This window comes from Carcharodon carcharias, chromosome 8 (genome assembly GCF_017639515.1).
Source record: "Carcharodon carcharias isolate sCarCar2 chromosome 8, sCarCar2.pri, whole genome shotgun sequence".
Taxonomy (NCBI): domain Eukaryota; kingdom Metazoa; phylum Chordata; class Chondrichthyes; order Lamniformes; family Lamnidae; genus Carcharodon; species Carcharodon carcharias.
The window spans coordinates 41,312,045-41,335,994 of record NC_054474.1 but is presented as its reverse complement, the minus strand read 5'-3'; the positions used below and the strand labels follow the sequence as shown (position 1 = coordinate 41,335,994).

Genomic DNA, 23,950 nt, shown 5'->3' with positions numbered 1-23,950 from the left:
ACACCTGTCACACTGTGAGCCAACCAGTCTCACTGAACTCTGCCTTTCACACGAGGGTTTCCAATCTCCACTCTCCAAGATCTCACCTTGGAATCTTCTCCCAAATCGACACTTTCTCTTGGACGCCTTCTGTAAGAGTTCACCTCCAGGGTTTCGAACTCTCCTTCCGATGTTCCGCTCCCTTGGGTCACTACATGCATTCAAGCTGTCCTCCACGCACTCTCTCTAAGCCATCAACAGTACCACTGCTTCACATTCACATAGCAAAGAGTTACAGACCTTCAATTATCTCTTTGGACCTTCTTGTGTCTTGCAAGCTGTTACCACTTTAAATCTGCTTTCTGTAGCTTTTGTTTCTTTTTAAATCTGAAGCTTGGAGCCTTTCTCTCTGCCCCTCACTCTTAACTTCATTTAACAGGTCCTTTTCCAGGTTCATTTCCTTCCTTTGACTTGAAGGTCTTCTTTGGACTTTCCCCTGTTCCACTCCCCTGGATTTTTGGGTTTTTTCCTTAGCTTGGGGCTGGCTATCTGTCCCTTCGAGGCTGCTCCTCTGGCAGCTATCTTCAAAACCAGCTGAGCTCCAACAGTTTCCAAAGCAAAACTGCTGTTTCTAGCTTTTCTGTGCATGTGTCTGAGGGAGGGTCCTGCCTCTCTGGGCCCCTGTTGCTAGGCAACAGCCAGTTTTTTACTTTTGTGTTTGTTTAACTTCTCCTTAGGAGTCGTAAAACCTCATTAGAAATGCAAGCACCCTTTTAAAATGAAACTAAAACTCAATTTGACCTTAACACACACATACAGAAATACAAATCATGCCTAAACTTTAAAGCTAAAACTCATTCCTAACACCTACAAATACCAATATAACTTAAACTGCTTTTCTTTCCTGACACACCACCACTGGAGATCTGCCAGTATACTATTGAAAATATTTCTGCGTTCAATAATATAGGAGATCAAATAAATTCTCAGAACATTACTGGCTGATTTAAATTGTAATTCGCTCCTTTTCTTTTGTACCTAAGTGTACAGTAGTTACTGAAATTTTAAATGTATGATACAGTGATTGCTAAAAGTAATTAAATATTCCTGTGTTAATGAGTACAGGAAAATTTCCAGATAAATAACCAATTCTTTGTTTCTACCAAAGCCTCAGAAGAGCTGACGATTGCTGGGATGACTTTTACTACTTTTGATCTGGGTGGCCATGCACAAGGTATATATCAGTTCTTAATGGCGTCTTAAAAGATTTAAAAAAAAATTATGACAACTGAAATGGTGTCTTCAATTCTTTTCTCTCGTACTTCTTCCTCAAAGCCCGCAGAGTCTGGAAAAACTACCTCCCTGCTATCAATGCTATTGTCTTCCTGGTTGACTGTGCAGACTGTGAGCGTCTGGCAGAATCTAAAGCAGAGCTTGATGTAAGTAAACCTTTAGTGAGAATACTTCCTTGTCACCTAGAGCACAACTAAAATTTTTAACGTCTGTATACAGTTATTCAAAGAATTAGAATGTGATAAAATGGATTTAAACCTTTCAGCTCCAAGTGTATTTGACAATAGTACACAGTGTGATTTAACTTTTATCACACAATTACATCAATAACTTTTCCCTTTATTCCCTCACCTCTCTCATCCTAAAGGTTGAAATTGCATTTGGACTATTTTTCCATTGGCAGTAACACAGTCTACTACTCTCGCCCAAGTAATGTTTATTTCTCAGTGATACAGAACAATGAGTTTAGATGGGAATTTGACTGTTGAGATATAACCAAGCCTCAATGGATCCTCATCCAAGTATGTGTACCTTTCAACAAAAGTGACAAGGTGTGGGAAACTTGGGGGCAATTTTCACTCAGGCTGGGAACATTGAAACCAGATTGAGTTCTCCCTTGCCTCTCCTGCTGTAATCCAAGCTGAGGAAAAGGTTAAAGCCGAAGGACAGCACTTCAGAAATGGGAATTTGGCTAAAGTGAAAATATAGAGTAGGATGGGAAGGAGGCACACAGTAGTTTAAATATAAGTAGGTAAAGAATATAAATTTAAAGAATAAGTAAAAATAACATGGAAACCAAAACTCTGCGTTTGATGAGACACGCATCAGCTGAGGGAAATATGGGATCTATACTCAAGGATGGGCTACATCTGAATCATTTTATATCTGTAAGATGGATAAATAGGGAAGTTACAAATCATTTAAGCTAGGAAGGTTGGATATCAACAAAGTAAAAGTAATGAGAAACAGCTGGAAATGGTTGGTATATAAATACAGAATTTAACAAAAGATGTAGAATGGAGAAAGAATAAGGTTTAGGAAGAAAATAAAATCAATTAATTATAAGCCTGAAAAGACTGATAAAGGAACAAGGTATTAGCTTGGACAAAACAAATCAAGGGAAAAGGAGTAGCGGTATTGTTTGTTATTGTAGTGTGTGTATAGGAAATAAACTGAGAATGAGAAGCAATCTTGTTATGAGAAGATCTAGATTTAATAGCACCTAGGCTGCAAAGGGATGGGTGTAGAAAAATAACCTGGGTCATAATATTTTTAGGAAGGACAGAACAGGTAACAAAGGAGGAAGATTAGCAATATTGAGGAAGGAGGCAACACATGCTGTAGAGCAGACTGGTGTCCACAAGGGTTCTCTCAGAATTTGTATGATTAGGAATCAAGGACAAAATAAGGGGGATTGTTATATTCACGAGGTAATATTGCATGCATCCAAATTGTGGGAGAAAATGGAGATGGAAATCAGGCTGATGGGTTGGAATACCAAAATAATTGTTCTAAAAGTTTTTAATTAGCCACACGTTGTTTGGAACCAGGAGAGAGTAAACAAAGAAAATGGAATGGAATTTCTGTAATCACTGCAGGACTCTTCCTCAGACAGAATGTTCATGTGCCTACAACGGAAACTAGATCTAGTTTTAAGTAACAAAATTGATCATTTATATAAGTTAAATGTAATTGATGATTTTCAGAGCAATGACCATATGGTCCAAAAGGGAGAAATTAGTTCAAAAACAAAAGCAGTTTGGAATAGAGCAGGCTTTAGGGAAAAATGAGTGAGCCAGCTGAGGTGAGATTGAAAGACAATAATTGACACTGGACTATGGATTAACAAGGAGATATTTTTAAAGAAGAAAATTGCAGTAGTGTAGAATGGCATCTATTATATTCATTTAAAAATGAGGGTAGCACAAGTTTCAGAATGCCTTAGATAAGTAATGACGTTAAAAAGAAACTAAAATTGAAGAGGTATATCAAACTTATGTAGAATGATGAAAATAATTCACAAAAACAAAGGTTCAGAGGGGTGAGGAAAGCAAGATGAAAATTTCAAGATTTTTCTTTAGAATGAACAGAAAAAATTCTCTAAATGCATCAGTAAAAAGAATTATTAAATTATCAAATGGGACTCGGGAGCAGGTGTAACTTAGTAGCAGATAAATGGAAATTGACAGGGATACATTGCAAATTCTTCAAATCGGTGTTTAAAAAACAGAAGGGCATTGATGCGATAAATCCTGCATTGGTTTAAAACAAGATAAATAAATAAAAGGAAAGTATTAGAGCAACTGGTTAAGCTTAAAGATGACAAAATACCAGGATCTAACTGGTACATGCAAAGACTTTGAGGGAAAAGAGGAAATAAGAAATTGAAATTGTATTTCAGGATTCTGTAGAGTGGTTTCAAGTGAAGAACTCAATGATAACTGTTTACATAGGCAGTTTCAGTGTTGAGTACTGGCATAACAACAGTAACAACAATTTATATTTATATGGCACCTTTAACATAGTGAAATGTTCCAAGGCACTTCACATGAGCATTATAAAATAAACTATGACACTGTACCACAAAATGAGATGCTAGGTAAATGACTAAAAGCTTGGTCAATGAATTTTTAATAAGTGTCTTGAAGGAAGAAAAGCGAAGTGGAGAGATGTAGGGAGGGAATTCCAGAGCTTGGGGCTTAGGCAACTAAAGACAAGGCCACCAATGATGGAACAATTATGGAGTTAATGTTTCGAGTCCTTATGACTTCTTCAGAGCTAAAGAGACGTAAAAATGCAATGAAATTTATACTGTTTAAGGGGGGGCTGGAGCACCCTTAGTATAAATTTCATTACATTTTTACTTTAGCTAGAGATAGAGATGAGCAAGGCCATGGAGGGATTTGAAAACAAGGATGAGAATTTTAAAATCAGGACATTAAAATGACTAGTAAAAATTATGATGACAGGAACTGTTTGCGTACTCAAGATATATAGATGCAGAGTCTTTGAGGCATAGATTTCAACCCAAAACAGATCCTTAAACATCTTCAAATTGTCAGAAAATGAGAACTATTCAATAATAAAATATAATCAGTCTCCTATTTGAAAAAAATAACAGTTGTAAAATCTTTCTCCTACCTTAATAGTGTAAACACCAATGTATAACATACTGTGGAAGATATTGCATGTGTAATAGAATGTACACACCAAATGTTAGATCTTGACTTAAACATGTACAATGAAATTCCAGCTACAACTGAGATTCCTAGATATAGGTACTTTAATGAGCTAGACTGGTGGCATGCATTTGGATGTCTTTAAAGAAGATTTCATTTTCTAACTGGAGTGATTGAAAAATTTGAAGTAAACATCAAGAAGAAAAATATGGGGACATAGTGGTCAAGAAAAGTGTGTATGTATGCAGCACATGGATGGATCTAGTCATTAATGTGGCATTCTCCTTCCTGTAGGCACTAATGACAGATGAAACTGTTGGAAATGTGCCTATTCTTATCCTTGGTAACAAAATTGACCGACCTGAGGCAATCAGTGAAGAGAAGTTCAGAGAACTGTTTGGACTGTACGGACAAACAACGGGAAAGGTAAGGCTCAATCTTGCAACTGGTTGGTTTAACATGCTCTAATTTTCTGAACAAAATCTACTCAAGCAGTGATAACCCATTAATATTACGGAAGCATTTCCATGCCTGTTTATGCTACAGGGCAGATTCGGTAACAACTATACAAAAGCGAAATACCCTAGAAATCTGAATTAAAAACAGAAAATGCTGGATACACTCAGCTGATCAGGTAGCATTTGCGAGGCAGAGAAGCAAAGTTGACGTTTCAGGACTGTGACCTTTCATCAAAACTGGGAAAGCTTTTCTGCAGATGTTGCCTGACTTGCTGAGTATTTTCAACATTCTCTGTTTTTATTCAGTAACAACAGAAATGCTTGAGCATGCAATAACAACAGCTTGCATTTATATTGCACATTAAAATAAGAAAAAACATCTCGGGGTGCTTAGAGGTTCAAGTCAAAAATGAAAATGGATGTCAAGCCAAATAATGAAAGATTAGTGTGGTGGATTTCAAGAAGGGCATTGGAGAGGCATTTAACAAGGCAATTTTAGAGCATGGTGTTTAGATGTTTGAAGAGACAATTGTCACGAGTGCGGTAAAGTGAGTAGTAATGCATAAGAAACTGGATTAACAAGAATGGAGAGTATGGAAGGAATTATAGCGCTGGAGGAGATGGGAATGTGTGAGACCATGAAAGGATTTAAGCTTATGGATGAGAATTTTAAATTTGAGATATTGGTGGACCAGGAGTCCTGTGTAGATGAGCGAGTACAAGGGGTGTGGATGGGTGGCACAGTGATAACATGTGAGTAGCAGTGTTTTGAACGGACTGAAGTTTACTGAGGGTGTAGAAAAGGAGCCAGCCAGGACAGAATCGGAATTGCGTAGGTGGGAAGGTGATGATGCTGGAACCCTTGTGCGTACATTTAAGTGTGCTGAAGTGGACAGAGGTGGAAGTAGGTAATTGTTGTGAAGAGGGGGATATGGAGTTAGAAGTTTAGTTTGGGGCTTGAATGTGGTTCCAAGATTGCAAACAGATTGGTTCACCATGAGACAGCCTGGGAGGTGAGTTAAGTCAATGGTGAGGCTTCACATTGCTTAGCTGGAGAAATTATTCTTTGTCCAAGACTGGATGTTGTACAAACAACCTAATAGCCCTAAGGTAATTCAACAGTTAAGAGGTAGTCCTGGGTGTCTTCAGTATAAATGTGAAAGCTAACCCCAAGTTTTCAGGCAGTTTCAAGAAGTTGCAGTATGTAGATGAGGAAGGGGAAGGGGTCAAGGATGATCCTTGCAGGACTATCAAGATGACTAGGTAGGAAGTGATGCTAGAGATGCTTTGGCTTCAATCAGATATACAACAAGAAACTATGTGATTGCAGTCCTGCTGATCTGGACAACAAATGAGAGGCAGTGGAGGAGGTTGGTGTAATTATACATTATGAAACCTGCAAAGTGAAGAAAAGAATAACGCACCACAGTTAGAGTTTCAGCAGTTTTTTTTATGACTTCTGTTAGGGTTGTTTAGGTGCTATTGGAAATCCAGAAACTTGATTACAGGGATTGAAACCAGGCGTCGTGGGAGCAATAGACACATATTTGGGAGGTGGCAGTGCAATCAAAAACCTTAAGAGAAGAAAAAGAGGTTGGAGATAGGGTGGTGTTGAGTAAGGATAGTAGGGTTGAAGGTCAGTTTACTCGAGAGATGGTCACATTCAAGGCTTTTGTTCCGCGTGTATATGGGCTACAAGGCCACTCTTAGGCTTCACTTAGGCGTTTCGAAATCAACTTCAAGTCCTGGCAGAAGCTCGCCCATTTTTACGCAAGTTGCAACAGGGAGCCATTCAGCAGGGAACTCTTGCTAACACCACAGAGTGGTAGTGATTAGAAAGAGGGTCATTGTGTTAATCTGCTCTGACGCACTGAAATAAAAAACCGTGCCGTCTCCTTCGAAAGCAAACACATTTCAGAAGCAGAGAGAAAATGCAAGCAGAAGACATCATGAGCTAGCAACTCATCCAAAACTCAATTGTCTGCAGTATCCTGTCCTTCTGGGTGCAGATTGGCCTTAGCAGTCACCAACGTACCCACAGAACCTCTACAAAGCACAGGTGATGAACACATTCGTCCTTCCAGTCAAAGCTGACGAAGATACGGGCTCACTTTGTAACCAAGCCTAAGATGGCTGGCCTAAGTGCTGAAAGCAGTACTTATTTACTTGTGTCATTGGTACTCAAGCATGAGATGCATCAAAAAACTGCTAAAAGGGCATTGGTGCATCAGATGACACTAGCGCTACATTGTTTACAGATTTTCTCTGGTCCTCTTGCCATTAGAGTAAAACTTGAAAAGCAAATGGGATAGGAAAAATGTTTCTGTTTTATTTCAAAATGTTTACTTTCTAATTGTTCTTCCTGACTCACATGGCATGACCTCTGAGGATTCTGCCAGTGCTAGAGCAGATTAACACATCACCCCTTTTTCTCATTGCTACTGCACTTTGGTGTTAGCACGAGTTCTCTGCTAAATTGTCCTTTGTCGCCACTGGGGAAAAATTGGGAATCTGGCAGATTGGACAAGAGGAGAAACTTCTACAGCACTGCACCTTGGTGACCTTCATGTTATAGTGAAACATATCTCTTGTACGTTGTTTGTCTCCTTATCAATTGGCCATTTGATCAGACCTTCATAAACAGTGTTTTCTCTTTGGGCGGTTAATGTCAACCATCGTAGTTCCTCTCCTCCCTTTTAGCATTTCATGTACTGCCTTTACTTAAAGTCATTCTTTGATACTCTTATCAATTTTAACATGACACCTGAATTGTGTTTTTTGCTAAGTATTCTTTTCAAGTTCAGCATCAGCAACCACTCCCATAACCAAGGCTCTGAAGGAGGGTCATACAGCCTCAAAATGTTAACTCTGTTTCTCTCTCCACAGATGGTGTCAGACCTGCTGAGTTTTTTCAGCATTTTCTGTTTTTATTTCTGATTTCCAGCGTCTGCAGTATTTTGCTTTTACCCATAACTGCTGTGCTGACTGACTTACATTGGTCCCAGTCCAGAATTATAAAATTTTAAATTCTCATTCTATGTTTAAATCTTTCCATGGCCTTGGCCTCCCTCTTTTTCCATATTATCTTCCAGCCCTACAAACCTTTGAGAACTTTGTGCCCATTCAGTTCTGGCCTCTTGTGCATCTTTGATTTTGTTCGCCCTGTCATTGATGACCATGCCTTAAGCTGTCTAGATCCTAAGTGCTGGAATTCCCTCCAAAAACAGCTCCATCTCTCCTCCTTTAAGATACTTCTTACAACTTAGATCTGTGACCATGCTTTTGGTCACTTGTCCCAAAATCTCCAAATGTGGCTCAGTCTCAAGTTTTGTCTCATCACAATCCTATGAAGTGCATTGGGACATTTTACTATGATAAAAGGCACATTATAAATGCAAGTTGTTGGTCAAGACATTTTATGCTGGGGTAGGTATGTTTTGGGGTGGGTGGAAGCAAAGTAATTTTCTGTATACAGCTTTCATGATTTACGCTCACTGCATTTAGAACTGCAATAATGGAAATCTATGGGATGATGTCAGTCAATTAAACTTACTTTTTTATTTCTCTTTCACTACCTACTGGTCAAAAACAGGGAAATATTTCCATGAAGGAGCTTAATGCACGACCACTAGAAGTCTTCATGTGCAGTGTCCTGAAGAGACAAGGTTATGGCGAAGGTTTCCGCTGGCTAGCTCAGTACATAGACTGAAGCTGACTTTGGGAAAGTTATCTGTCATAGGCTGAAGATCAGCTACCAACATACAACAACTTGAACCTAATAGACATTTTCTGGGTATATGTTTGGTTATAAAAGTTTGATGTTTTTCTAGAAGAATAACAATAGCATTGGCTGCGCTAAAAGAAAAAAAATCATCTGTATGTATGAGGCCTCAAAAGTTCTTAAACAATTTGTATGTTTGAAGTTACAATATGGTAACACTCTAATTTCAGTGGATAAGATACCTGTTTCCCTACTTTGATTTATAACATTAACCAAACCATCAATCTGTACAGTTTTGGACAGAGAGTGTACTTAGACAAACATAGCATCTGAATGCACTTTTTAACAGGAAAGCAACATACATGTGAGCGGTATTTAATGATCATGTAAAAATTTTTATGTACTATTTTTAACTTGTTCAGTTCAATAAATTTAGAACATGTAACCACCTATCCTTTTAGTATCTGAAGAATACAAATATTTTTAGAAAAATCTCAATTTGTTGATACTTACTGCATGATGCCTTAACATTTTCAGGAGTATCCCTGAGCACCCTGTATTAAATTAGACTGTAACCAGTTTGTTCCTTGCTTGAGAAATAGAAGAAAAGAATACTCATTCCTTATCAATTTCTGTGTTATTCTTCTAATGAGTACTGTGCAAAATGTAAGCACGGCTAGTTTTTATTTGAAGCTTTAAGAAGTACCCTCTTCACAGAATAAAATGGATCACACCAATAAATTATATATGCATGAAATAATCCCATTAGCATTTTCCTTAAGCTTGTCAGGAATTGTTTAAATAAGGAGTTGATTTCTACTTTAGCTTATTTCCTATCTTTTGCATTCTTTCTGTGGTGTAAAGAATGCCATTCTTAAAAAAATCTGTAGTTTTAGAAGAATTTTTTGAAAGTCTACTGCGGTTCTTAAATTCATAATTTTTTTCAGTTTGCCAAGATGGACCGTACGAGAAATGCACAATATTATCAATTCCCCTTGCCTGATTAGCAGCTTGGAAATTAACCTATAAAGGCATCATTGTCTTATTGTTCACAGTAGAAGTTATTCAGCATGACAACACCAGATAGCCCTCAGCCAACTAATACAAGACAGTGTTTGATAGTGACGTGACCAAAAAATAAGTATCACTTGTCTCTACCTAGTGTAACTAAACCTTGTTTAAAATGCACTTTCTAATGCCTCTTCATGGTTAAATAAACCTGCCAATACTGACTAAAGTGCACTTGAAGAATGGTCACTGGGCATGATTTATTGAGTCATCACTTGGAGAGGAATGGGAGGGCTTGAGAACTAGTGGAAGGAAAATGCATTCTAGAGCGGCATGGTATACAAGTGGATTCATATGCATCAATCCCAGATATTAGGTTGCAATTTCTCTGTACGGAGGTTTCAACTGGAAGGTGGCAAGTAGAGGAAAGGCAGAGTTCAATGAGGAAGCATTCCAAGCAGTATTTATGGCAACCTCACAAACAATATTTAAGAAGCTTGTCTCCTACTGAGTGGCAGTGATACATGGCTTTACATCACTGCATTGTACATAAAAGCATGGTGGCAGTGGAGATAGACACACAAGCTAATACTGGGAGCATTCATATCTCGCACAAGTGCTCATTTATAATGTGAGCTTAGTAACTATTACAAATCTGTTATGTTGTGCAAGCCATCGCCCCCAAACTTGATTCTATTCTCGCCTGGCCATCTTCAGGCATGCACTTTCCAGCAGTGGTTACTGGATAACAACCAGGAGTGGGGGATTTTATTCACCTTTCTGACCCAGGGGAACTGAGGGCATTAGCAGTCCTCCTATTGCCACTCCAGCTAAAATCAGTATGATGTAATGACTCAACCTGCAGCCTTCTTGGTCTTTATACCTTATGATGCATAATCATGCAAATTCTCATAGGTCTTTTCATTTGCAAACAGGTTAATGTAAGAAGAAGTTAACAACCATCTCCAGCAGGAGGAGATTTACCTGGCGATCCCTCTGAACTGTAGGATGTTTTGTTTTATGAAATAACTTGTCACCAGGAAAACTGTTAGAATTTGATGTGAATTTATTACACAATTAGATTACAACTAAATAATCCTATAACTACATATAAATCAGAGTGGGCAGATGAACAGAAAATTAAATTTAATATAGCTAAAAGTGAGATTGTTCATTTTGGTGGGAGAAATAAGGAGGCCACTCATTTGGTGGAAGGTTTTTCGTTATTCTTTCCAGGGATGTGGGCATCACTGGCAAGGCCAGCATTTGTTGTTGATCCCTCATTGCTCAATAACTGAGTGACTTGCTTAGGCCATCACAGGGAACAGTAAGTAACATTGCTTGTGGATCTGAAGTCACATATAGGCCAGACTGGATAAGGATGACAGATTCCCTTCCCTAAAGGGCATTAGTGAACCAGATGGGCTTATCATTGTCACTATTATTGAGACTACCTTTATATTCCAGACTTACTAATAGAATTTAAAATTCTACCAGCTGTTGCAGTGGGATTTGAACCATTTCCCCAGAGCATTTGCTTGGGCCTCTGGAGTACTAATTTAGTAACATTACCACTACACTACCATCTCCTAAAGAAACTAATTGGAGTAGAGAAGAAAGATCTGGGAGTACAGGTGTATAAATCGTTAAAGGCAGTACAAGTTGATAAGGCGATAAATTGCAAACAAAGTAATGGGGTTCATTTCGAAAGTGATGTGGTTCATTTCGAGAGGAATGGATAACCAACAGCAGAGAGGGAATGTTAAATTTTGGTAGAATCTTGATGAAGCCACACTTTGTGTACTGTGTGCAGTTCTGGTTTCCAGGTGACATAAAGGATATTGAAGCACAGGAGAAAATGCAGAAAGGATTTATAGGGATGTTACCAGAATTGAGAGGATGCAGTTAGCAGGAAAGGTTGAGCAAGTTAAAGCTTTTTTCTCTCGAAAAGAGAACAATAAGTAGGAAACTTAATAGAGGTCTTTAAAATTATAAGTGAATTTAATAGAATGGACAAGGAGAAGCTTAATATTTCTGCTTAAGTCTAGAACAAGGGGCATAAATGTAAGTCACTAACAAATCAACTGAAGAATTTAGAAAAATGCCTTTAATTCTTTGATATAAATAGAATACTGCATTATAAATTGGCAGGATGTTATTTATGAATAATTTCCTGACACATGACTTTGGTACATTTGTACCCTCTTAATGCTGCACTTTTACTGCTCATTTGCAAAGCAGTGTCGAGCCGTACTAACCCAAGATTTGCAGTTACTGTATCTAAAGCACAACTGGAAATTAGTTTTTAAGGCAATTGAGCAGCTTGCTTCACTGCTGTAAAAATATAAATCATTGCAGCTAGGCTCTGCTCAGCTTCTCTAGAGGTGGCTAAAGAAATTTGTACCAAGGGGTCGATTTCATCAGAGCTGGATCAATACTTGGTGTTGGGATGGGGGCAGGTTAGATGGGAAATTCTCCTGCTCTCTATTTTTTTTTTAACTCCCAAGCCTCCTCTGCATACTTGGTCAGCCTTCTGCCCAACCAGGCAGGAATCATTAGGTTCACAGCGCAAGAGTAAGAGGTCAGGGGGTGAACAGGGGAGACACAAAGTTTCAGTGCTCCTCCTGGTCTATAAGGAGCAAAAAAGAAAGGAAACTTGCCTTCTGACTCTGGGTCCCCTGCCTGACTCATATGGCCATGCTAGAAATCCACAAGGACTTGATTAAGCAATTGAACTCCAATTGTGTCATCAGACCTTGATCTGCATATTTAATCAGTCCCCACTGTCTTCTGACAGGTGTTCTTCATACATAAGATTGGGATCTGCAGGAAGGCAGAAGGACCAGGGGTATTTTAACTGTTTTTCTGCCTAACAAGCAAAGGTTAAAATTGTCTCCTAAATGTTAACAGCATTAAGGAATTGTGCTGAAATTGACATCAATTTTGATGCAAACCGTAATATTACTTTGGTATCAAAATGAACAATAAAGAGGAAGATATTGTGTGTAGTAACATATATAATGTATATACCACAATATAATATGCATCACACTTGTATAACTACATAAGTTTATAATAAATATACTATATGAATCTACGACATATCTACAACATAAGCATGTCTCCTGATGTGTTGCACAGAAGTGATTCTGAGAATGTACCATTTTATGTTGAAAGGTGTTTTAGGCCATGTGGTTCCCAACATATATCTGTGGGGATTCATCAACCCTGGAGCATCCTGGACTTCGGTAATGAAATAAATGAGCAAACAATGTATTTTTGGTGGTTCTGTTTGTGGTATACCAGTTAGTCATGACCGCAGAATTTCCTATTCTTTGGATTGTACAATGGGATCTTTAGCATACCCTCAGTACTGCACTTAAGTGCCATCCCTATATGCTTAAATCTCTGCAGTGGGGTTGAACCCATGACCTTTTGACCAGGTGACAGAGCTCTGTCTGATCCAGAAAAGGCAAAAACAGGGGAGGGCAGGAATATAGGTTAAAAGTTGCCCGGTCAGGCCTGAACTAACTTGAACCTTTGGGCTGTGATAAAGGCTGGGCCTGATGGGGCAAAAATGTATTAGATAATTTATGGCAGAGTTGGCAATCTTGGCAGAAGCCTCTGTGTGTTTAACTGTCCATACACGGACCCCAGAAGTTGCTGTCAAGTTTCGGAGGAGGAATGATGGCGAATGCTGACAGTTTCATCATCCTTAGTACTGCAAAATTGGGCCTTTATGTGCAAGATACATTTTTTCAAATTTTTATACCTCTTTTTTGAATTATATTTTTACATGGGTGTAGTTGGCAGGCTGAGGGAAAAACAGCATAATTTTTTTAAGGTACTTTGAGTGACTTATCTCGTTTCTGATTTTTATTTAGTTCATTTTGACCAGCTTTGTCGTTGTGGAATTGTGTTGTAGGAACACCCACAGTGCTCTTTTATTGCTTTGAACTTTAGCACTGTCTTGTACCATGGACTTAGCACCTTTACTTAGGTTTCTCCATTAAAGAGAAGCAAGAGCCTTACACACAGTTGGCTTTTGCTATTGGTAGGTTAGAGGCTTTTCCAGCAGCAAAAAAACCTGAGTCATTACAGACAATATAAAATGCACTAGATGGCGCTCTTCCTCCTTCAGAGGGGCTGCAAACACAGACGCCAGGCAATGTTGGCTGTACTTGTAGGTAGGTTGTAATCAGCCATGTCAATCATGATTTGGCAGCTCACCACCACCTTCTCAAGGGCAACTAGGGATGGGCAATAAATGCTGGCCCAGCCAGCGAAGCCCACATCCAATGAATGAATGAAAAAAAATATCCTGAGACAGTCTCAGCTAAATCCACTACTAATATGACTGAGAAAGCAAATACCATGGTGGATGGTAATTAGTAGCACACTCTATGTTTTCTTTGACTTGTCAAAAGCACATAAAGAAAGAAAAGCACATAAAATGACAACCTCAAAATATAGACACCTTAAAGTCAAGCCAAGGGCTTTAAAGGAGCAAGCAGGAATTTGAATTGCACTTTTATGTATCAATTTAAGACTGAATTAAACCTTTTCGTATAAATGCTGAAACAAGGTTCAGAATTTTTTTGAAACAGTAAAACCCTCACTGCATGGTGCAATTTTTATTTCCTTATTAACGGGCAATGACATTCATGTGAATTGTTAAAAAGATACAGTTTTGGAAGAGGTGATATGCCATAATGATGCCACAAGTAATGAATGCTGTGCTTGAATTGCTAATGTTGTTGTGCAGCTGAACTAGACGCCACTGTTTAAAATAAGGGGTCACCCGTCCTTACCAACCTGCCTGCTGCAGATGCATCTGTCCATGACAGTATCGGTAGGAGTGACCACCGCACAGTCATTGTGGAGACGAAGTCCCGCCTTCACATTAAGGATTCCCTCCATCGTGCTGTGTGGCACTAGCACCATGCTAAATGGGATAGATTTTGAACAGATCTGGCAACTCAAGATTGGGCATCCATGAGGCGCTGTGGGCCATTGGCAGCAGCAGAATTGTACTCATACACGATCCTTAATCTCATGGCCCGGCATATCGCCCACTCTACCATTACCATGAAGGCAGGGAATCAACCCTGGTTCAATGAAGAGTGCAAGAGGGCATGCCAGGATCAGCACCATACCTAAAAATGAGGTGTCAACCTGATGAAGCTATAACACAGGACTACTTGCAAGCCAAACAGCATTAGCAGCAAGTGATAGACAGAGCTAAGAGATCCGATAATCAACAGATCAGATCTAAGCTCGGCAATCCTGCCACATCCAGTCGTGAATGGTGGTGGACAATTAAACTCACTGGAGGAGAAGGCTCCACAAATATCCCCATCCTCAATGTTGGAGGAGCTGGGCACATCGGTGCAAAAGATAAGGCTGGAGCAATTGCTACAATCTTCAGCCAGAACTGCTGATTGGATGATCCATCTCGGCCTCCTCCGGAGGTCTCCAGCATCACAGATGCGAGTCTTCAACTAATTCAATTCACCCCACGTGATATCAAGAAACGGTTGAAGACACTGGATACTGCAAAGGCTATAGGCCCTGACAACATTCTGGAAATAATACTGAAGACTTGTGCTCCAGAACTTACCACGCCCCTAGCCAAGCAGTTCGAGCACAGCTACAATACTAGCATCTACCTGGCTATATGGAAAATTGCCCAAGTGTGTCCTGTACACAAAAAGCAGGACAAATCCAACCCAGCCAATTACCGCCCCATCAGTCTACTCTCCAACATCAGTAAAGTAATGGAACAAGTCATCAACAGTGCTTTCAAGCAGCACTTGCTTAGCAATAACCTGCTCACTGACGTCCAGTTTGGGTTCCGCCAGAGCCACTCAGTTCCTGGCCTCATTACAGACTTGGTTCAAAGATGGACAAAAGAGCTGAATTCCAGAGATGAGGTGACAGTCACTGCCCTTGACATCAAGGCCATGTTTGACAGAGTGTGGCATCAAGGAGCCCCAGCAAAACTGGAGTCAATGGGATTCAGGGGGAAAACTCTCCACTGGTTGAATTCATACCTAGCACAAAGGAAGATGGTTGTGGTTGTTGGAGGTCAGTCATCTCAGCTCCAGGGCATTACTGTAGGAGTTCCTCATCGTAGTGTCCTAGGCCCAACCATCTTCAGCTGTCCAATCAATGACCTTCCTTCCATCATAAGGTCAGGAGTGGGGATGTTCGCTGATGATTGTGCCATATTCAGCATCTTTCGCGACTCCTCAGACACTGAAGCAGTCGATGTCCAAATGCAGTAAGACCTGGACAATATCCAGGCTTGGGCTGACAAGCTGCAAGTAACATTTACGCCACACAAGTGTCAGGCAATGATCATCTCCAACAAGAGAGAATCTAACCATCAACCCTTGATGTTCAATGGCATTACCATCGCTGAATTTGCCATTATTAACATCCTGGGGTTTACCATTGACCAGAAAATGAACTGAACTAGCCATATAAATACTGTGGCTACAAGAGCAGGTCAGAGACTTGGAATCATGCGACAAGCAGCCCACCTCCTGACTCCCCAAAGCCTGATCATCATCTACAAGGCACAAGTCAGGACTGTGATGTAATACTTGCCTGGATGAGTGCAGCTTCCACAACACACAAGAAGCTGAACACCGTCCAGGACAAAGCAGCCCGCTTGATTGGCACCACATCCACAAACATTCGCTCCCACCATCACCGTCGCACTGTAGCAGCAGTGTGTACCATCTACAAGATACACTGCAGGGATTCACCAAGGGTCCTGAGCCAGCGCCTTCCAAACTCACAACCACTACCATCTAGAAGGACAAGGGCAGCAGATACATGGGAACACCACCACCTGGAAGTTCCCCTCCAAGCCACCCCCTATCCTGACTTGGAAATATATTGCCGTTCCTTCACTGTCACTGGGTCAAAATCCTGGAACTCCCTTCCTAGCAGCACTATGGGTGTACCTACACCACATGGACTGCAGAGGTTCAAGAAGGCAGCTCACCAACAACTTCTCAAAGGCAACTAGGGATGGGCAATAAATACCGGCCCAGCCAGTGAAGCCCGCATCCCATCAATGAATTTTTTTAAAAATTTAAGGCAGAGCCAAGGAGAAATTTTTTTCCCTTAGAGAGTTGTAAGTCTTTGGAACTCTCTTCCTCAAAAGGCAATGGAAGCAGAGTCTATGAATACTTTGAAGGCAGAGGCAGATAGATTCTGATAAGCAAGGGGTTAAAAGGTTATCGGGGTGAGGCAGGAATGTGGAGTTGAGATTACAATCAGATCAGCCATGATCTTATTGAATGGTGGAGCAGGCTCGAGGGGCTGAGTGGCCTACTCCTGCTCCTAATTAGTATGTTTATATGATTTTACAGAACTCCACTGGGTCTGCCCAACAACTTGACACAGCTGACAATATGTCCATTAAAGAGCCAATGTTCATTTTAAAATGCACTTTGTTTCCTTCAGCTTATTTTCTTTACTCTCATCGTTCTTAGAACTCTCTCTGTTAACATTGTTTTTTCACTCTTACCTCTAAGTCAGAAGGATGTGGGTTCAAGTTCCACTCCAGAGACTTGAGCACATAGTCTAGACTGGCAATGCTGTGCAATGCTGCAGAAGTGTTGCACTGTCTATTGGGTGAGATATTAAATGTTAGTGCAGTGGTGATGTTGCGTTGGAGTTCTCCCAGTGTCCTGGACCAACATTTATCCCTCACCAACATCACTAAAATAGGTCATTATCTCATTGCTGCTTGTGGGGCCTTGGTGTGAGCCAGTTTTCCTACATTACAACAGTGACCACACTTCAAAAGTAGTTCATTGCCTGTGAAATGCTATGGGAGATCCTGTGGTCATGAAAGGTGCTACATAAATGAAAGTTCCTTATTTGCTTTTAAACTAAGTCCTTGACTGCCAACACAGGTGGACATGAAAGATCCTATGGCACTTTTCAAGAAAAAGTGGAGTCCTCTCAGTAATTGGGCCAACATTTATCCCTGAGAGAATATCAGTAAAACAGATTATTTGTTTAATATCTCATTGCTGTTTGTGGGCCTTGATGTGCGCAAATTGGTTGCCACCTTTCCTAACATTGCAAAAGTGAAAACAAAATCAGAATTACCTGGAAAAACTCAGCAGGTCTGGCAGCATCGGCAGAGAAGAAAAGAGTTGACGTTTCGAGTCCTCATGACCCTTCGACAGAACAAAAGGGACTGCATTTCAAAAGTCTGTGACTGGCTGTAAATTGCTTTAAGGCACCCTGAGGTCTTGAAAGACACTATATAAACGTCAATTCAATCATTTTCTTCCCAGGAATAGCTGAAAAACTGAAGCTTTCTGAGCAACTGGGTGTAAAACGTATAATTTTTCTGCTCCCCACAACACTGAATGAGATTGCCAAATTAATACCAATTAGATCGAAACTGGGGGCAGTTTTAATCAGTGTACCCATGCTGCTAAGCACGGGATTGAGATTGTCTAAACTCATTTCACACAGAAGCCTTATACTGTAAGCTGAAGTGCAAACTGAAGCTGAAGTGTGAACATGGCAAGGTCCAGGGTTATCTGGGACTTTGGTGAACAAAGAAACCATCACCATTTTATGATAAAAAAATAAAAAATGGAATGTCAGGGAAGAAAATAAGGTAAATTGGAGTAAAATTGGAACAGAAAGAACTAAAAGGAGTTTAATTTTTTGCTTGTTTCTTTCATTCGTTCATGGGAAGTGCTCAGCCAAGCTGGCATGCTAAGTATCCACACCTTTTTGAGACAGTCACAACTGCAGAGTTGGGCTGGTCATGTAGCCAGAAGGCCTGGCTACACTCACTTACCAAAGTGAATCTGTAGAGGGCTTGAGTCTGTGGTGCAGTCAAAGGAAGCACTACAACACCCTGAAGGCTTCACTTAGGAATTTTAATATTGATATAGTCTTGGTGGGAGTTCACCCAGGATCACTGCTCTTGGTGTAACCAAATGAAAAATGGTGCAGCCTCCTTTGAAACCAAGCGCATATCAGAGACAGAGAAAATGCAGGGAGAGGAAATCCTGAGCCAGCAACTCCTACAAAACTCAATCGTCTGCAGTATCCTGTCCTATTTGCAGAAAAACCTTCCAGATGCAGATCGGCCTTAGCAATCACTTACGTACTCACTGGAACTCTACCTGATACCACAGATGATGAACATGGTCATCTTTGCCTTAAAGGATGAATGGAGATGGTACATCTCTATTACCTTTTATTTATCTTCCATTGCCTTGCTTATTTTCCAATTTTCACATCCATATAATAACATTCACCAGATGTAGGATTTTACTAATCTCATTCTGCATTCCATTGAGATGCTCTTATTTCAAAAAATGGTCTGACATTTTTGTGAAGATTTGTTTTGCAAATGTTATGCACTTCCTGATGTCTTGATCGCTTTCTCCATCAGATGTTATTAAGCTACCCAGATAAGAAAATGATAACACAAAAGCAAAATACTGCAGATGCTGGAAATCTGAAATAAAAACAGAAAATGCTGGAAATACTCAGCAGGTCAGGCAGCACCTGTGGAGACATAAACAAAGTTAATGGCCCAGTCTTCCAATCTCCCCAGTCTAGACTTACAATTGAGATATGCATCAGGACCCTGTGGAAGTCCTAGAGTGCTGACCTCGGTGGGAATTGCCCAGGAAATTTTAAATTCCATTGGGCAATTCCTCTGCTCCCTGGGGTCCTCTGCGAATGTCTCCAGCTCTGAGTGAAAATTCTTCGGACTGTTCTGATGTACCTACCTGGATAGTTTACCCAGGAAATGCTAGACAGATTAAAACCCAGTCTAACTCCTGGGTAACCACAAAACTGACCCCCAACCACTGGGACTGACCTCCTACTTGCCTCCAGCCACCCAACTGCCACCCTAACCACCTGTTTAACCTGAACACACAACTATCCTCCCAACCTCCCTGACTAACTTCCTGACTACCCAACTACCACCTCGACCTGACTATGGGGAGGCAATGGCGTAGTGGTATTGTCGCTGGACTAGTAATCCAGAGACCCAATATAATGCTCTGGGGACCGGGTTTGAATCCTCATGTTAATCCTGATCCCTCCTCATCGTAACCTCATGTCCAGTCCCACCAGCAGGACAGACCCAGCCAAGGTGAAGGCACAGTGCTATACAGTCGGGAGGGAGTTGCCCTGGAGTCCACAACATCGACTCCGGACCCCATGAAGTGTCATGGAATCAGATCAAACATGGGCAAGGAAACCTCCTGCTGATTACCACATACCGTCCTCCCATAGCTGATGAATCAGTACTCCTCCATGTTGAACACAACTTGGAGGAAGCACTGAGGGTGGCAAGGGTGCAGAATGTACTCTGGGTGGGGGACTTCAATGTCCATCACCAAGAGTGGCTCAGTAGCACCACTACTGACTGAGCTGGCCGAATCCTAAATGACATAGCTACTAGGCTGGGTTGCGGTAATGGGTGAGGAAACCAACAAGAGGGAAAAACATATTTGACTTCATCATCACCAACCTGCCTGCCACAGATGCATCTGTCCATGACAGTATTGTTAGGAGTGACCACTGCAATCATTGCAGAGACAAAGTCCCACCTTCACATTGAGGATACCCTCCATCGTGTTGCGTGGCACTACCACCATGCTAAATGGGATAGGTTTTGAACAGATCTAGCAACTCAAGACTGGGCATCCATGAGGCACTGTGGGCCATCAGCAGAACTGTACTTGAATACAATCTGTAACCTCATGGCCCAGCATATTCCCCCCTCTACCATTACCGTCAAGTCAGGGGATCAACCCTGGTTCAATGAAGAGTGCAGGAGGGTATGCCAGGAGCAGCCTCAGGCATGCCTAAAAATGAGGTGTCAACCTGGTGAAGCTATAACACAGGACTACTTGCATGCCAAACAGCATACGCAGCAAGTGATAGACAGAGCTAAGCAATCCCACAACCAACAGATTAGATCCAAGTTCTGCAGTCCTGCCACATCCAGTCCTGAATGGTGGTGGACAATAAAACTCACTGGAGGAGGAGACTCCACAAATATCCCCATCCTCAATGATTGGGGAGCCCAGCACATCAGTGCAAAAGATAAGGTTGAAGCATTTACTACAATCTTCAGCCAGAAGTGCCGAGTGGATGATCCATCCATCTTTGCCTCCTCCAGAGGTCCCCAGCATCACAGATTCACTCATGTGATATCAAGAAATGGCTGAAGGCACTGGATACTGCAAAGGCTATGGGCCCTGACAATATTCCAAAAATACTGAAGACGTGCTCCAGAACTTGCCGCGCCCCTAGCCAAGCTATTCCAGTACAGCTACAACACTAGCACCTACGTGGCTATGTGGAAAATTGCCCAGGTATGTCCTGTACACAAAAAGCAGGAAAAATCCAACTCGGCCAATTACCGCCCCATCAGTCTACTCTCTATCATCAGTAAAGTAATGGGCCAATTCATCAACAGTGCTTTCAAGCGATACTTGCTTAGCAATAACCTGCTCACTGACGCCCAGTTTGGGTTTCTCCAGGGCCACTCAGCTCCTGACCTCATTACAGCCTTGGTTCAAACATGGACAAAAGAGCTGAACTGTCGAGGTGAGGTGAGAGTCACTGCCCTTGATATTAAGGCCGCATTTGACCGAGAGTAGAATCAAGAAGCCCTACCAAAATTGGAGTCAACAGGAATCAGGGGGAAACTCTCCACTGGTTGGAGTCTTACCTAGCACAAAGGAAGATGGTTGTCGTTGTTGGAGGTCAGTCATCTCAGCTCCAGGACATCACTGCAGGAGTTCCTCGGGGTAGTGTCCTAGGCCCAACCATCTGCAGCTGCTTTATCAATGACTTTCCTTCCATCATGAGGTCAGAAGTGGGGATGTTCACAATGATGATTGCACAATGTTCAGCACCATTTGCGACTCCTCAGATACTGAAGCAGTCCATGTCCAAGTGCAGCAGGACCTTGACAATAACCAGGCTTGGGCTGACAAGTGGCAAGTAACATTCGCGCCACACAAATGAGAGATAATGACCATCTCCAACAAGAGAGAATCCAACGATCACCCCTTAATGTTCAATAGCATTACCATCACTGAATCCCCGATTATTAACATTCTGGGGGTTACCATTGACCGGAAACTGAATTGGACTAGCCATAAAAATACTGTGGTTACAAGAGCAGGTCAGAGGCTAGGAATTGTGCAATAAGCAATTCACCTCCTGACTCCCCAAAGCCTGTCCACCATCTACAAGGCACAATTCAGGAGTGTGAAGGAATACTCCCAACTTTCCTGAATCCAAGACAAAGCAGCCCACCTGATTGGCACCACATCTACAAACATTCACTTCGTCCACCACCAATGTACAGTAGCAGCTGTTGTACCATCTACAAGATGCACTGCAGGAATTCACCAAGGCTCCTTAGTCAGCACCTTCAAACCCACAACCACTACCATCTAGAAGGACAAGGGCAGCAGATAGGTGGGAACACCACCGTCTGGAAGTTCTCCTCCAAGTCACCCACCATCCTGACTTGGAAATATTTTGCCGTTCCTGCACTGTTGCTGGGTCAAGATCCTGGAACTCTCTTCCTATTAGCACTGTGGGTGTACCTACACCACATGGGCTACAGTGGTTCAAGAAGGCAGCTCACTACCACCTTCTCAAGGGCAATTAGGGATTGGCAATAAATGCTGGCCTAGCCAGCGACACCCACATCCCATGAATGAGTAAAAAAAAAAAAACCTCACCCATCTGCCACCCTACTTACCTACCACCTCACTCACCTACCACCTCACCCACCTACCATACTCATCATATCCACCTCACCCACCTGCCATCCTGGTCATTGACCACCTCAACCACCCTACCCACCTCACCTGCCACCCTACCCATCTCACATGACACCTCACCCACATACCACCTCACCCACCCTACCCATCTACCTCACCCACCTTACCCATTTACTCATTCACCCATTCAATAACGATTTGAGTATCATAAAAAGGTGTGTCCTGTCTTCCCCCCAGCTGTACTCCTCTGCAATGGAGTTCTCCGAGGGATGCTGGGCTCCACACGTTTGGGAAAACTGGGCTCAGAAGGTCCTGGAAGAAATGCGGAGCAGTATTGAGTCAGGTGAATGTTCAAGTGGAGGGGCAATCCAGCGATGATTGCCAGTCCTCAGAAGAACCAGGTTAATGTTTCAGTTTGATGACCTTTCATCAAAACTGAAGAAAGATAGAATGTTATAGGTTTTGAGCCAATGGAAGCGGGGAGGGGGCAGCAAGAACAAAAGGGAAGATCTGTGATAGGGTGGAGGGAAGGAGAGATTAAGTGGCAACAGGTTTCATGCGGCAAAAGCTAAAGAGAATTGTGATTGGTAAAGAAACAAAAGATGTGTCCAGATGAGGTGTAAATGGCTACATAGCAGTCATCCGAATGAAATATTAAGGGATAAAGAAAGAAATGAGACAAGACCGAACCAGCAAAAGAAAACATTAAACAAGATGGAGGCGGAGGTTATGATTGTTGAACACAGTGTTGAGTCTAGAAGGCTGTAGACTGCCAGGTCAAAAGATGAGGAGCTGTTCCTTGAGCTTATGTTGAGCTTCATTGAAACACTGTAGCAGACCAAGAGCAGAAAGGTCAATGTGGGAGCAAGGTGGAGAATTTAAATGACAAACAACTAGAAGTTCAGTGTTTGATTATGAATTAAGATATGATACTTATTAAAATTCATTTATTTAATTGAAAGCACACTGTAAGTGATAGAAATAGATTATGTCATGATCAGTAATTAGAAAGGATTTTTTCATCACGAAGTGTATTGGCATCCAATTGTAACAGTTTCTTCAGTTCCCATTAGAGGATTTTTCATATTATCAATGCTGACAGGCTGATTCACAGCTAACTGTTAATAATTAGATTACACAATCAATTTAAAAAAACAAATGAAACATTTGATTATTGGAAAATTCCAAATCCATCAGTTACTTCTTGATTTAGTTTCAAACATCAATAGCTATCATTGAATCAAAGACATGGGGCAGAAATTTGCACTGAGCATGCCCGACTCGCTTGAGCGTAAAATGACACATGTCGGGCGAGCGTCCCAATGTCATCGCGCACTCGCATGATATATCGGTCACCGGGCATATGTCAGAGTCAGCAGCGCACCCACCGATAATTAACAGGCCTATTAAGGCCATTAAAGTTATAATTTAATGACATTTTTGACTGCCCGTCCAACCTTATGGTTGGCGGGCAGGTGAAAAGGCCAAGTGGCC

The 23,950-nt window shown here is 41.4% G+C and overlaps 1 protein-coding gene across 4 annotated transcripts in view; it reads left to right on the top strand.

Annotated features, from left to right (window-relative positions):
* Nucleotides 1-9,259, top strand: part of sar1b (secretion associated, Ras related GTPase 1B) — a 33,368-nt gene extending 24,109 nt beyond the window's left edge. For all 4 annotated transcript variants that reach the window (XM_041193412.1, XM_041193411.1, XM_041193414.1 and 1 more), the window contains exons 4-7: nt 1,148-1,213; nt 1,315-1,418; nt 4,746-4,877; nt 8,502-9,259. In XM_041193412.1, coding sequence (XP_041049346.1) covers nt 1,148-1,213; nt 1,315-1,418; nt 4,746-4,877; nt 8,502-8,618 — 419 coding nt within the window. In that variant the 3' untranslated portion in view covers nt 8,619-9,259. The remainder of the gene's footprint in view (nt 1-1,147; nt 1,214-1,314; nt 1,419-4,745; nt 4,878-8,501) is intronic.
* The last annotated feature ends 14,691 nt before the right edge of the window (nt 9,260-23,950 follow it).